The sequence below is a fragment of the Thamnophis elegans genome, chromosome 3, assembly GCF_009769535.1.
Source record: "Thamnophis elegans isolate rThaEle1 chromosome 3, rThaEle1.pri, whole genome shotgun sequence".
NCBI lineage: Eukaryota > Metazoa > Chordata > Lepidosauria > Squamata > Colubridae > Thamnophis > Thamnophis elegans.
Genome location: NC_045543.1, coordinates 95348593 through 95364819, shown reverse-complemented (window position 1 = coordinate 95364819; position 16227 = coordinate 95348593). Strand labels below are relative to the sequence as shown.

The 16227-nt window shown below is 38.3% G+C and overlaps 1 protein-coding gene across 1 annotated transcript in view; it reads right to left on the bottom strand.

The window, feature by feature from the left end:
- Window positions 1-16227, bottom strand: part of DTWD2 (DTW domain containing 2) — an 88621-nt gene that overhangs the window by 59593 nt on the left and 12801 nt on the right. The window contains exon 2 of the mRNA XM_032214507.1: window positions 2008-2098. Coding sequence (XP_032070398.1) covers window positions 2008-2098 — 91 coding nt within the window. The remainder of the gene's footprint in view (window positions 1-2007; window positions 2099-16227) is intronic.

Sequence of the window (16227 nt, the reverse complement as noted above, 5' to 3'; positions counted from 1 at the left end):
AAGGAGGGAGGTAGAGGGAAAGAGGAGGGAGGAGTAAGGAAGGAGTAAGGGGAATGCAAGGAGGGTGTGTTGGGAGTAAGGGGAGAAGGAAGGTTTGAGGGGAAAGGGAAGTAGGAGGGGAGCGTTAGAGGGAGGAAAGGAAAGTTGGAGGGGGTAGATGGGGTGTATGGAGGATGGGAGTGTCAGGTGGGGTTGTGAATGATGAGTTGTGTTTTCTTTTTATTTTATTTTTTTATTTTTTATTTTTATTTTTTTTATTTTTTTTTCTTATAGCAAATACTCTGTATATAAGTGATTGTAAAATGGAATGTGAAAATGAATAAAATATATTTAAAAAAAAAAAACAATTGCAGCTGAACAAATGATGTACAATGATAATAATGTACCTATGTATATCTGATGGATAATTTGTGACTTTATATACAATTGAAAGCGGTGATGCACAAAAGCCTGTAACCAAATGACACACTATATGTAATTGATATGTAACTGGTGAAGGTTTTATGTTTTATGTTTTGTTTGTCTTTGTCCAAAAAAAACCACCCTTTTACAAAAATAATAATAATAATCTTAGGCTCGTCTCAAGCAATATATAAACTCTACACAGGCAAAATGTGAGTCAAGGTGAGCAAACAGGCAAATAGGCTATCTCTCCAGCCTCGTGTAATAAATATGCCTAGTGTTCATATGGAGCTTGCCAGTGAATTGGGCAGGGAGCAGGGGGCTGCAGGTTTATAGGAAATAATGCTATCTATGTTGTAGTTCTCATCAATTTTGTAGGACTGGGAAAACTAAAACAGTATACCATTCGATTACACACAATACCCAAAGATTATATTCTTGCTGACTAAATAAAATATATATTTTATTGCAAAGTTCAGTCCTTTGGATGTGCAACATATATCAAATTTGCCACTTCTGCATAGAAGTGTATCAATGTGTCTCTGCAGTAATATTTATTACTACATTTTCCCCCAATTCTTGTCTTCCTGCATTGTAACAACTTCAGTTGTGTTGGAATGAGGAAATGTCACAAGATTGATAATCAGAATAAAAGAGTTGGAAGAGACCTTGGAGGTCTTGTAGTCCAACCCCCTACTCAAGCAGGAAATCATATACCATTTCAGACAAATAGTTGTCCAATCTCTTCTTAAAAACCTCCAGTATTGGAGCACCCACAATTTCTGAAGGCAAGCCTTCCACTAAATAATTACTCTAACTGTTAGGAAATCTCTCCTTAGTTCTAGATTGGTTCTCTCCTTAATTACTTTCTATCTTTCATCCTCCATTCCTCTTCAAACATTTTTTCATTGTATGTGAGAAAGATTACGTAGGTGCCAATGCTGACGTGTTATATAAAAATGATAGCGGGGTTTGTTGGAGAAAAGAGAAAAGTAATAATAAGCTGAATGAAATGCCATAACAATACAATACTAAAAAAGAGTGTGGGATAAAACAGGAAGACATAGGTACTGAATGTAGTCTGAACATAAATGTGAGTTGAAACATGATCATATGTTGTAGAATGAATGAGGATCAGAAGAAAATAAACCTATGAAGAAAGAATGAATAGATTGAAATGAGAGAAATTAAGGTTTTTAGGAACTGACAAAATTATTAGAGAGAAAGGAGAAGTTTAAAGCATCACAGCATTATATAAAGCTACCCATTTAGGGACATAAAGACACGAAGGATGATTTGTAAGGGCAGAACAACAGACAATATGTATTGTTAAGTATTTTCCTCTAATTTCATTCACTTATTATTTCTTTATTATTACAGTCCACATTTTGCACATTATTACTAATATCCATTATGCACATTTTCAATTGATTATATGTCTTCAAGTCTGTATTGTGTATATATACCATAAATCAGAGGGTTACAAAAAATAAAAATGAAAGGAAATAAGTTAGTTTTACTGATAAAATTTGTCATGGTTTAGTTTTCACTTGCATCATCCTTTTGCTGATAAACAAATGGCTAATTGACATCAACATTACTCACCTCTGCTGGATGCTGGATAATGTACAAACAAGTAGAGACTTTCAAAGGATGAACTGGCAAGAATGGACACAGGCACACCTTTTGAGGACGACTATATTGAAGAAAGAAAGAAAGAAAGAAAGAAAGAAAGAAAGAAAGAAAGAAAGAAAGAAAGAAAGAAAGAAAGAAAGAAAGAAAGAAAGAAAGAAAGAAAGAAAGAAAGAAAGAAAGAAAGAAATACAGTTAAGAAAGTATTATGCAAGTTTATTATTTTATTATATTATAATAATTCACATTTTCCCTTAATCACAGAATATTTATTTAGGAAATGAATAGGGAAACATTCAAAAATATTAAATAACAAAATTGGACATATGGGAATTAAATTATACAGGCAGTCCTTAAGTAACAACCACAATTGAGCCCAAAATTTATTTTTTTTAAATAATTTTTATTGAACATTTTTACCTTAAAAAACAGGAAAAAAAACCACACACACACATAAAAAACAAGACAAACATTACAATATAAAATTGTTATGCAACCTTCTGTATCGGCATTCATGTTTAGCCTTTGTAATTCTCCATTCTCCATTGCCTTCCTATTGATTTTAACTTCTGTAATAGTGTAATAACAGTTGTACTAACACTTGTAATACTATTAATTGTTCATATCACTATTTTATTTACATTGTTGTCAATATTTTAATTTTGATAGTAATTAGTAACTCTGGTTAATTTTTATTCAATACTAGTTTAGAGAAAAAACACAAAGACTTCTATTTTCTGTTTTGGCTTCTGTTTTCTAGCCACTTATAAATTCTATTCCATATTTTATAGAAATCCGATTCTTCTCTTTCTTTTAATTCCAAGGTCATTTTGTCCATCTCTGCACTTTCGAGTATCTTTCTAATTATTGTTTCATCTGCGGGTATATTAATTTGTTTCCACTTTTGTCCGAAAGCGATCTAGTTGCATTGAGTATGTTTAGTATTATGTATTGAAATTTTTTGTCCATTTTCGGGTCTAATATTCCTAATAAGAATGATTATGGTTTCTGTTGCTAACTGAGTCATCTGTTAAATTAGTTTTGCTCCATTTTATGAACTTTCCTGCCACAGTTGTTAAGTGAATCACTGAAGTTGTTAAGTTAGTAATATGGTTGTTGTGTAAATCTGGCTTCTCCATTAGCATTGCTTAGTCGAAGGTCCCAAAAGATGATCACACAACCTCGGGACACTGCAGCTGTCATAAATGTGAGACAGTTGCCAAGCGCCCAGATTTTGATCATGTAGTGTGAAAAAGTCATGTCATGTTTTTTTCAGTGCTGTTGTAACTTCAAATGGTCACTAAATATACTGCACTGTGCTATTATATAGTCTGTGTAACACAGAAATAACAATGAGTTCCAAAGGTATAATAATGGATACTTAATTGCCTAAAATAGCATGTTTTAAATATCTATATACTGGTAGTCCTCTCTTGTTCAGAAGCTATGAAGTTGCTGGACAAATGGTATTTATAATGGGTCTTCAAATTTCTGTTGCAGTATCCCTACGGTTACATAATCATGATCTGATTGCTTGGCAACCAGCTTACCGTAACAATGGTTGCAACATTGTCTGTTGAGATGAAGAGGGAAGTTATTTATTTTTCCTTTCTCTTTTTTCCTTTCTTTTTATTTTTCACACCTCCCTCTGCCCTCTCCTTTTTGAATTTATTTTATTTATATGTATATCTATATATATTTGGAGTTTGTGGTGGCTTTTATCCTTTATATTTTTTGCAGTTGATATTGGCTTTACCTAACCTTTTCTTAACAAAAATGTTTGAGAAAGAACAGTTTGGCTAATGGTGGCTCTTAAGTAGATCCTATGTCAGTTAGTCACTAAGACTAAGAATGCCCTTGCCAGTCAAGGAGACCTGCGGAGCATCTGTGCTCACTGTAACACATGGTATGCCCGTGGATTGACCAGATGCCCAAGCTCCTGTTCCTTATCCCCTGACAGTGAATGCAGCTGTTCCTGATTATTTCTGGCTGGATCAGCGTGCCTAAATGCCTATTACTTCCTCCGGCTGAAGTCCATCCTGCACTCCCAGGAGTGGTTCTCTCATGACAGAATCCTCTGAGGCAGAGCATTAGACATTTTACCCTTTATTACCAACAATAATAAAATCACCGTTGGGTTCTTGGTGATCTCTGAGCTTGGTTGTTTTTTATGAAGATGTTTCATTACCAGGCTAGGAAACACCATCAGTGCAAAGGAGATTGAAGATTATTGGACATTTATATATGCAGTACCTTGCCCTCCTGGTAAGGCTGTGATTTTCTCCTTCACAGTTCCTTGATTAGAGTACTATGTCATCTAGATTTTTATCTAATGCTGATTCCTATTTATCTGGGTATTGGCTATTGGAAGAAGTGCATTCTGTTTCCTTTTTAGGCTTCCTTTAGCAGCCAGCACGAGATAAGCAGGGGTCTGATCATAAAGAAGGCAACACCCACACACACACAGAAATACGAAAGCAAAAAGACACTTTGCCTCACACCCTGATGAGCATAATTGGCATCAAGAAAGAAAGAAAGCCCCCGAAGCACAAAAGCACTGCCTGAGCTTGGCTTTGCCTTCCAAATCAGCCCCTCATTCAGGCACTCAGGTATTAGTACATTGGTCTTCTATTTCTCTGACAGGAGATTACCAGATCATCTGAATTAATGCAATTGGAATAACACAGGTCAGTACTGTAAAAATCTCAACTTGCAGGGATCTGTACAAACTCTTATTGGCAGTACCTATGAAACTGTTTTATTGTTCCTTCAAAAGAAGCGTACAGAAATAATAGAAATTACAGAAAAATAAATAACAATTATATTGTTATTTATATTCTTGCACAAGTTCAAGAGGATGACTGATTATTGTTTTTTTCTCCAAAAGATAATAAAAGATGGGGGGGGGGATACTCTGAGGTATTTAGCCTGGGGAAATAATAACAGGGTATTACAACTCTGAGATAGCATCACATTAAATTTTCCGAGGGCAGCAACAGTTTTTAGCCTTACTGCTGAGACGTGATAAAGATATGCCACAGACATAGCACAATTTATGCCAATGTTCCTTCCTTTTTATTCAAGGATGGGAAATAAAACACATTAGCATGAAAGCGATTTGCTTTTAAACAGACCAAAAAAAAATTACTTTTATTGCAAGTTTTCCCCTGTTGACACCTAGCCTGACATCACTAATTCACTTTACATGACTTTATATATCTCCAAAACAGCTGTAACACTGCAATGATTTTCAATCCCAACAACAATCTGAATTCATGGAACAGAACAGAACAATTGAAAAATTCAGATTTCGGGGTGTCACTAAAGTTTAGGTAGGAAGAAATGGGTAAAGGAATACATTCATGTATAAGGGACTTAAAATAGCAATATTTCTTAACAGATTGATATTCACACTCAATGGAGGAAAGGGAAACTTTGTTTTGTTTTAGCTGTTACATTACAGCTGCAACTTACAGCCACAATTGAGCCCAATGTTTCTGTTGCTAAGCAAGGAAGCTGCTAAGTGAGTTTGCCCATTTTACAACCATTCTTGCCACAGTTGTTAAGTGAATCCCTGCAGTTGTTAAGTTAGTAACATGGTTGTTAAGTGAATCCGTTTGCCCCACTGACTCTGCTTGTTAGAAGATGACAAAAGGTGATCCGCTGATTCCAGGACACTGCAACTATCATAAATACATGCCAGTTGCCATGCATCTGAATTTTGATCACGTGACCATGCAGATGCTGCAACAGTTGTAAGTGTGAACGATGGTCATCACTCACTTTTTTCAGTGCCGTTGTAACTTTCAAGGGTCACTAAACTAATGCTTGTAAGGCAAGGACTACCTGTAATTATGTGACTTAATACTACGGACTCCTCTGATTCTAAGGCTGAAGGAGACAACCTAGCAGATTCCAAATCTGTAGTTCAATAATAGCAATAGCAATAGCAGTTAGACTTATATACCGCTTCATAGGGCTTTCAGCCCTCTCTAAGCGGTTTACAGAGTCAGCATATTGCCCCCAACAACAATCTGGGTCCTCATTTTACCCACCTCAGAAGGATGGAAGGCTGAGTCAACCCTGAGCCGGTGAGATTTGAACAGCCGAACTGCGGTCAGCTAAGTAGCCTGCAGTGCCACCTCAGCTCATAAGCCTATCAGTCACCTGTAATTGATGAGCCTGGCTCCATGGCCACTGATTATGACAGTAAGGTGTCAGGGCCTGTTCTTGGAAGAGTGTCAAACCCTAAATTATACTACCATGAAAACCTATTGGCGCAATTCCTCAAGCAAAGGAAGTATTCATTTATCTATTAAGCAAAGCCAAGAACTCAGATTACGAAATAGTTTGCTCTATTTCTACTCTCCAAACTGGAAATAATTCTCTTGCTTCCTGATCTGTGCTCCCGTGGTAGTCTACTTTAAATTCCCCAGGTTTTTTTGCTGTGCAATTGGACCTTCAGTTTGGACTGCCTTCTGTGAAATTCTTTGGTGCTTGACCCAAGGATGATCTTGGACTTCCCTCTGCATTCCTGCCTCCAAACTTCTCAAGGCTTGCAGCACTGGCATTATTTATGAGGGCAAGCAACCTCTCTCTGAACAGTCTTTGCTACTTTCTGTCTAAATTGCTGCCCTTTAGCTCTCACTCAATTATTGGTAGAAGATTTACAGCATGCTAAAAAAAAGTTCTCAGGCTTATAATACCCTTGCTTTCTGTTTGCAGCAATCTACGACTTTTGTAGGACATGTAATGAGTACTAGTTAGAAATGTTCTGTATAAAACATATCCTTGAACTTGTGAAAAAAACCACTAGAAACAGCCCTTGGGACTAATTTTGGGAACCTCATTGTGATTATTCACCCAGGTCCATCACTGTGAGTAACCACTAATATTAACATAATTAGAGAAGCATGGAAATAGTAGCTAAACCTATTCTATACTTATTCTGACACACACACACACACACACACACACACACACACAATGTTCTCAAAGAGGTATCTCTTTATTTAAAATAATTTTAATTTTAAATAAAAATTAATTTTAAATAATTAGTTTAAATAAAATGGTTTAAAGGTTTAAAGGTTTATTGCATTTATATGCCGCCCTATTCCCGGAGGGACTCAGGGCGGCTAACAAACCCAGGAGGGGGGGTAGTACAAACAAGGTAACACAACAAAACAGGATACAGAGAAAAATTTAAAAACAATCAACAGTCAGACAAGTTGAGGGGGGAAGGGAACTCATCAACCCCAGGCCTGCCGGAACAGCCAGGTTTTAACAGCTTTACGGAAAGCCTGGAGGGAGGTGAGGGTCCGAATCTCCGAGGGGAGTTCGTTCCAGAGGGCTGGAGCAGCCACAGAGAAGGCCCTCCTCCAGATAGTAGCCAGGTGACATTGGCCAGTAGATGGAATCCGGAGGAGGCCTAATCTGTGGGATCTAATGGGTCTTTGGGAGGTAATTGGCAGCAGGCGGTCTCTCAAGTACCCAGGTCCAATACCATGAAGGGCTTTATAAGTGACGACTAGCACCTTGAAGCGTATCCGGAGACCAATAAGTAGCCAGTGCAGCTCGCGGAGGATAGGTGTAACGTGGGTGTACCGAGGTGCACCCACAATCGGTCGCGCGGCTGCGTTCTGGACAAGCTGAAGTCTCCGAATGCTCTTCAAGGGCTGCCCCATGTAGAGCGCATTGCAGTAGTCCAGTCTTGAGGTCACAAGGGCATGAGTGACTGTTGCGAGTGCCTCCCGGTTCAGGTAGGGACGCAATTGGTGCACCAGGAGAACCTGGGCAAATGCCCCCCTGGTCACAGCCGACAGATGATGTTCTAAAGTCAGCTGTGGATCCAGGAGGACTCCCAAATTGCGAACCCTGTCTGAGGGGCGTAGAATTTCACCCCCCAGCCTGAGCAATGGAATACTTAGCCAATTATTGGGAGGGAAACACACCAGCCACTTGGTCTTGTCAGGATTGAGTGCAAGCTTGTTTACCCCCATCCAGACCCTAACAGCCTCCAGGCACTGACACATCATGTCAACCGCTTTACTGAGTTGGCACGGGGCGGACAGATACAACTGGGTATCGTCCACATATTGGTGATATTTTATCCCGTGCCACCGAATGGCTTCATGTAGATGTTAAACAGGAGGGGGGACAGGACCGAACCCTGTGGCACCCTGTATTTCAGGGGCCTAGGGGTCGACCTCTGCCCCCCCAACCAACACCGACTGCGACCTGTCCGAGAGGTAGGAGGAGAACCACCAAAGAACGGTGCCTCCCACCCCCACCTCCCATAACCGCCGCAGAAGGATACCATGGTCGATGGTATCAAAGGCCGCTGAGAGGTCAAGAAGCACTAGGACGGAGGCATGACCTCCATCCCTGGCTCTCCAGAGAACATCGGTCAGTGCGACCAAAGCAGTTTCCATGCTGTAGCCAGGCCCGAATTACTTGAGTCAAGCCCATGGCTGCCATGGAAGCCATGAACTCCTGCGCTCCATCAGAGTGCTCGCCGAGCGAAGGCAGATTGAAGTCCCCCAGCACCATAAGCCTGGGGAACTCAACTGCCAGCTTGGCTACTGACTCGAGAAGCAAGGGGAGAGCTGTTGTCACGCTATTGGGAGGCAGGTACGTTAACAACAAGCCCACTTGACCCGCAAGGTCCAACTTCACCAGCAAACACCCGACAAGCTCCGGAGCAGGGATCCTACGAGGAACTAAGGACTTCCGGATAACAATGGCCACTCCCCCACCCCTTCTCTGAGTCACGGTTGATGAAGCACCTGAAAACCCTCTGGGCACATTTCAGTGAGGAGGACTCCTCCCTCCGGGCCCAGCCAGGTTTCAGTAATACATGCCAGGTCTGCCCTCTCGTCTAAAATTAGGTCCTGGATGCGGGGAGCCTTGTGAACCACAGACCTGGCATTTAGCAACAGCAACTTGAGACCAGGGCCCTGACTACTCACACCATCTGGCCTTGGAGTGGAACTAATAGGGCTGGAAGGAGGGATCCCTATGATGTAGGGAACCCTCCTTCCCTGGTAATGGCTCACCCTAAAGTTCCCGCCATATCTGCCCCTCCCCGTTATGACCCTAATGTTTCGGCCCACTCCCGCGTCTATGGTCCCTCCACCCTCCACCCTGGCCACCGGGTTTACCGGCGCATGTGCTCCGGCGAGTAAAATAATACATTACATAGCCTGTTTGAGAACATGTAGAATTAAACACACAAATAATTCATGTTTGAATCACATAATCAAATATCACTTTGACAGTTGAGCCACAGATCTAAAAAAAACTTTCCTGGCTTAGAATTACCACAGCTAGACTGCCATTGTGAACTGGAAGTTGCTTCAGACTAGTGGTGAAAGTCAAAAATTTTTACTACCGGTTCATTGGGTGTGGCAGGGGAAGGATACTGCAAAATCTCCATTCCCACCCCACTCTGGGGCCAGCCAGAGGTGGTATTTGCTGGTTCTCCAACAACTCAAAATTTCTGCTACAGGTTCTCCAGAACCTGTCTAAAACTGCTGAATTTCATCCTGGCTTCAGACTGACCTGGTCTGCAATTGAATTCTCTCTCAGCTTAGGTGTGAATCTATGTTTGATAGGAATTCTGAGATTTCATGAATTACAGCTTAGTTTGGTTGGATGATTAGTCCGTCATAAGCTTTTAAGGAAAAAATTAAGACATGCTAGATGCCAACTCTATTAAACTTATCAGTTACCAAGCCAATTCTTCCATGCCAAAAAGCTGCCTTTGTTTTCTAAAGATTTGATTTTTTTAAAAATCCTCTTTCAACCCCTGGAGATCCAGTAAATTAAGCTACAAGAAAATTGGAGGATTCATTTTGAATGTAGTTTTTATCTTTGGAAGGGGACTCTTTTCTCTTTCCCGTTTGCTGCCAAATTCCAGAAAAAGTGTGAAGAGAATCCTAATCAGCTGTTTATAATTCCTGCCAATACTATCTTAAGGGAAACACCCTGGAAACAGCTCTGCATGAATGTAATCCTATTCATATTTACTTAGAGTAAGTCCAAATGGTTCAATGGAACTTATTTCCAAATCAACATAATTGGAACTACAAAATCAGTGAGTTTTCTTTAAAAGCAATTATTAATTTATTCAAAAATATTAATTCGACAGTTCTATTTTATACTTGCATTCTTAGTATGTGAAATTAAGTAAATTCCTGTGCTATGAACAATGATTTTTTGACTTCAATGACACACAAAAACACAACAGTTCGCCCATTTTATCCTTTAGAGATTTTTAACTTCTTAATACTGCAATTTCACTTCTGTTTCTAAAATGAATGAATTTTAATCTCTTCCAAAATTACAATTATCTTGTTTCATTTATGTTTATGTACTGTAAGTGGACTGGTTAGTTTGAGAATAAGGAGATAAGATATTTTAGATATACCTCTATTGTTTTTAGGAGAAAGATACAGAGGTACAGGTACTTTGGTCTGTTTGAGGAAATTATATTAAAGGTCTATTGCTGGAAGCTTCTCTGAGTGAAATATCTATTTTTAATTCTTTATGGTTAGAACTCAGATAGTTGAAAATATGAAAAAGTAAATTCCAGAAATGTTTTGAAGGAGACCTTGGATCTATTTACGAGAAAGAGCATTGTACAAGACTGGAAGAGGACTAATTCATTCTTTCTGATGGGAAAAGAATAATAGGATAGAAAAGGGCATATACAACTTGGGAGAAGGGTGAGTGGACACATTAAAAAGAAAAGGTTATGGCAACTTGCGTCTGTCTTTCCACACTCAAGGATAGGCCAGCCCATAGGTAACAGAGTTCTGTGTGCAGCAATGGTGGGCTGATTGGGTGTGAGTGGCTTAGTTTTATAAAGACTAAATCTGATGTTCTGGCAGTCAGAAGTTCCATGGCTAGAGAAAGTCATTGCATAAAAATGAGGGCCTCTGGGTGGGCAAAGGAAGAGGGAACAGGCAAATGAAGTAGTTATTGTCACATGGAAGATTTTGGTGGCACCTAGAAGATGCTGTTCCATAGATAGCCAGGCATGAATCTTACTCATGAAATTGGGTGCTAAGGAGAAGTGTAGACTTTTATTGCTACACTATCCCCTTGAGGCATAGCAGTATCTCTCTTCAAGCACCTCAACTGTATAACCAGCTTAGTGGAAGTTACCCAATCAATCAGTCCAGTGGGATACAATATTTTATGCTAATATAGACTAACAAAAGAGAAACAGGATTAATACACTATCCATAACTTAAGTCAAACAGATCAATTCAAACTGTAATAAAACACAGCCCTAAAACCTGGCTTGAAACCCAGTAGAAAAGTGTGCAGATCAGTGTTTTTCAAGCTTGCCAATTTTAAGATATGTCAGCATGTTGGAAAATGGAACAGAACTGCAAATGGAAAAACTGCAAACTGAAATACTGAACTGAAAAAAGATATTTCATATGGATTTATTTTGAAAGATTTACTGCTCCATGTAAGAACAGTCCTGGGAAAATGAGGGGCATGGTGGGAAGTGGGGAAGAATTGTAGGACATATGGTACTGAGACATTAATAGCAGAGGCTGAGGAAAAATGGAATGGAAAAAAGGAAAGCTGCTAGGAAAATCTGGAGCAGTGACGAACAAATTTGTGATGCTAGTAGCTATTGAGAAAAGCAGGCAAACCGGGGTAAGCCATGTTAGCCTTGCCTTTTTTACCTTATAAACTCACTCCAGAATACTTTCATTTTTTATTGTGGCTGAATCCCTAAAACATTCCACATTTTCTTTCTGCCAAATTGCTCTCATTCAGAAAACAGCTTATGTTAGCTCTCTAGTAAGACCAGACCAGGAAATCAACTCTACAGGAAGGATAATACTACCTTTATTGAGATTAGCTATAATAACAGAATCTTGCAAAACTGATTGCAAAATTCTGTACCTATTCCTATATCTTACAGTTCAGTGAATTTACTTCAGTGTTATCAGAGCCACTTCTGAATATTTTATTTATTTATTAAATTTATAAGGCATCCATCTCACTCTCTAAGCAACTCTGGGAGACTGAACATTACTTTGCTGTTTTTCTAGACTTAAAATGTCTTCCAACCACTTTTGCCTAGCTAATGGTTCCTGCATATTTCCATCAACACCATGTTCCTTATTTTCTACAGTTTAGCAGAAATTACAATGCATGACCGTTTATTTTTGACACATTTCATGTGTCAAATTCAGCACTTGTTTTGTGCACAATCCTGCATAGACTCATTTGAAAATATTCTGATTTTTTTAAAAAAAGTACATAAAACTCTATGTTTGGCTTTTATTGTTTATGATGCAATATTTTCAATTGCTTTATACAACACAGAATATATAAATTGCAGATCTAATGAGTTTGACTACATCAGTTGTGACAACTGTAAAATAAATTAAAAAGCATTAAGAATTTTTATAAAATGTACAAATGAAAGGAAACAGAATAGTGTCTGCAAAATTTCAAAGGACAAAAATACATTACAGAAATGCGCCACTGCCCTCTGCAGTTCAGTCTAAAACTATATGCTCAATTTTCATACAAGTTTCTTTCTTTGAAAGATATTTAAAGGTTTTAATAAAAACATAAGAATTTAAAGCACAGTACAAAACAATAATTCAAAGTAAAATTCATAAATTTTGTGATCCACATATGCGGTGCAAACAGAGAGAGACAGATGGACCAGGGGAATGAAATGATCCAGCTCTTTTACATTGTCAATGAAAACTTGCAATATTCCAGTTGAAATAAATTCTAGGTTTGTTTTTTTTATTTAGCACTACAAAAATATGAACAGTCACTATCTTTGCTCCCATCAAATGCTAATGTGGGTATTTGAAGCAACATTTACACATGCAAGCACGCACGCACGCACGCACACTTTTGACCAGAAGATCTAATGCTGTTTTCTCAGGTCAAATGATAAGAGAGCAGAAATGACTAAAAACATCTTTTTTTTTCCTGTATGTGTCCTGAGTAATAAACACTATCCTTTTTTTATCTCAAAGTGTCTAATTCTAATCCAGATCAGGTTGCTAATACTCAGCCAATTCATTTTTCCTTTAACCATGTTGAATTTTTGCACATTCACACTTGTGACATTCCATGTTCCAATTGTAATTCTGTCTTGGCAGTTTTCAATTTTATTTTCCTGCAACATCACATACTGTGTTTCTTTGAAAATAAGATAGGTCTTATTTTCTTTTGACCCCCGAAATAAGCACTTGGCCTTATTTTTGGGGATGTCTTATTATTTTTGAGGTGTAGGAGATAGCAAGCGTGGTAAACTCATGGCTGCTGCTGTGTTGCAAAAATTTTGGGAGGGCTTATTTTCGGGGAGGGTTTATTTTAGTGCATGCGCTCAAAAGCCCCATTGGGCTTATTATCCGGGGAGGTCTTATTTTGGAAAAAACAGTGTAGGAAAGGTTTTAATTTATGTTATACAATGCCATTAATACTCTGAAAGTTCCTCAGCTCATATCCACAGCCCTGATGCAATGAGAAATGGTTTATCACACCTACTCCACACCTGATGCAAGGCTTTGTGCCACTGCCCCTCCAGAGCTGAACTAGGTGTATTTTACAATACTCTCCCAGACAACTTCAACTACAGAGGTCCGTAAGGCTCAATTTAAGCCACTGACATGTGAGTTTAGCCTTCATTGTACTTGTATATAGCACATATGGTATATTCTTTGATTCACTGTACTTGTGTATAGCACATATGGTATATTCTTTGATTCGGGTATGTCTAAATGTTAATGAAGCTACTGATGCTTGGCTTCTTGGCATAAGCCCAGCCTTGTATTTCCTGTTCATGTATTCCACTGTTATTTATCATGCCAATTGCATTTGGAATTGCCAACAGCAGACCATAGAATTCCCTGGTGTGGTTGCATCAGCACATTTATACTGTCACTGTGACAAATTTCTCCGAGTGTGACAGGATTAGCTTAGCATGACAAGATTAATACAGGTTCACCAACATCTGGGTTGGGAATCAACCTGGGGGTGGGCAGGCCCTATATAGTCAACTGCCAGGCTGTGAAGTGGTATAAGAGGAAGTGGTCCAGAAATCCGTGTGTGTCTACTAGTCATACCAGCTCAAGCTTGACTCAGCCTTTCATCTTTCCGAAGTCGGTAAAATGAGGACCCAGATTGTTGGGGCAATATGCTGATTCTGTAAATCGCTTAGAGAAGACTGTAATGCACTGTGAAACAGTATACAAGTCTAACTGCTATTGCCATTACTACTCAATAGTAGTGTTGAGTGTTATCTCACTTGAGGGGCATTCCATCTATTTCTATTAAATAATTTCAGGACTTTCAAGAATTAAACACAAACATATGGTTGCAATGATGCTAATGACAACATAGTGACAAATTACCTATTGCATTAATTATCAAGTTGACCTTTTGTTGTTTCCTTACTCTCAGGTAAATATCTGGCTCTCAATTTAAATAAGAATCACTATGAGAAGGGAAGAACAAAGTCAGCAATTCATTTTCTATTTTCAGCTAGAAACAACACAGGATCTGAAACTGGCCCTTTCAGACCTCAAGCCTTCTTTCCCATCTCAATCTAAAGATATAATGAGGGAGGCTTAATAGAAGTTCCATAATATCTCTTCCTGCATACAAGAAGAAAACTTAAAAATATATTATTTTGATATAAATGTAAAAAGATGAGAAAATAGTGGATTATGGCATGCCAGTTTATATTTAGACTTATCAGAATAATCTAAAAGAGTTCTTGGTCTAATCTGTAAATTGATGAAAAATCTTAAAATAAAAATAAAATGTAATTTATTTCTGCATTTATATTTTCAAAGTGCAAATCCTGAGAACAAATTACCATGTTCAACTTTAATTAAATAATGTACTTCATTTATAATTTTTTTTCAAGAACCTTTTTGGTTCAGTGGTAAGCCACCAGGCTAGGAAACACAAAACAGCTAGTTCTAGCCCTGCCTTACGCACAAAGCCGACTGGGTGGCTTTCGGCCAGTCACTCTTTTAGTCCTAGTAAGGAAGCAATGGCAAACCACTTCTGAAATCTTGCCAAGAAAACTGCAGGGACTTGTCCAAGCAATCATCAGGAATCAAGACTGGCTCAATTTTAGAGAGCCAGTTTAGTCTAGTGGTTAAAGCACTTGGCCAGAAACCAGGAGACCATGCTTTCCAGTCCTGGTTTAGGATTGAAAGCCAACTGGCTGACTCTGGGTAAATCATTCTCCCTCAGCCCATCATGTCAGAATTCAGCAATAACTGGTTGGTCAATTCCTGTCACAATCAATTGGGGACTCTGAACTTGCAGGAAAACACTAAGAAGAATATTTAAAAATGTTCATAAATGTATATTATTTAAGTACATTTATATCTTTTCAGTAATTGAAAAGTTAGCATTTCATGTATTATATTGCATATATTAGAAAGCAAAATGTTAATGGTTCATTTTTCTAAACTAGGTCATCCTTCAAATTAAAATTTTCTATCGTTAATATGGATTCTGACATTATTCTACAATATCAGCCTATATGGAAATACACCCCTTTTCTCAATTGCACATGATACATGCCTTGAAGCAAGATTGCAGTTAAGATAATTACAGAAGACAAAGTTGATCTGAAGGGTAGTAACATTAATTAAGAAGATTTATCTGTAATGTGGTCAAAGGCATTTGTTCTCATCAGCCAACAGATTTGGTTTTCCATTGTTTTTTAAATGCCAAAAGAGGCAACTACTCTTTGAGGCATAGTGTGAATTGTCCTGAAAAGATCACAAGACATCATGTAATAACTAATCTCTAATAATGTCTTCAAAGTAGGACAACATGCTACTTCACTAAAAATCCGGTGTAAAATGCTAGTGAAGATCCCCATGTCACAATGAAGCTGCTACAAATAATGGCATGAGTGCAAAGTTCTTCAGAAAGGTAGCTGAAGTAACAGAAGGTAACAAGAAATGCTCTAGGTTTTTAATAATCGAACAAACCTTCATAAATTGGCCAATTACTAAGCATCCTTAAAAGTCCACTGTTATCTAAAATCTATTTTTATTAACACTGATTTGCAAAGCTTCTTCTCAATATTTCCTTCAAGTTGCATTACAAAGGTTGCAATTCTAAATACAGCATCAAGGAAACAGTTCCAGTGAAGAAAGGGGAACTTATTCC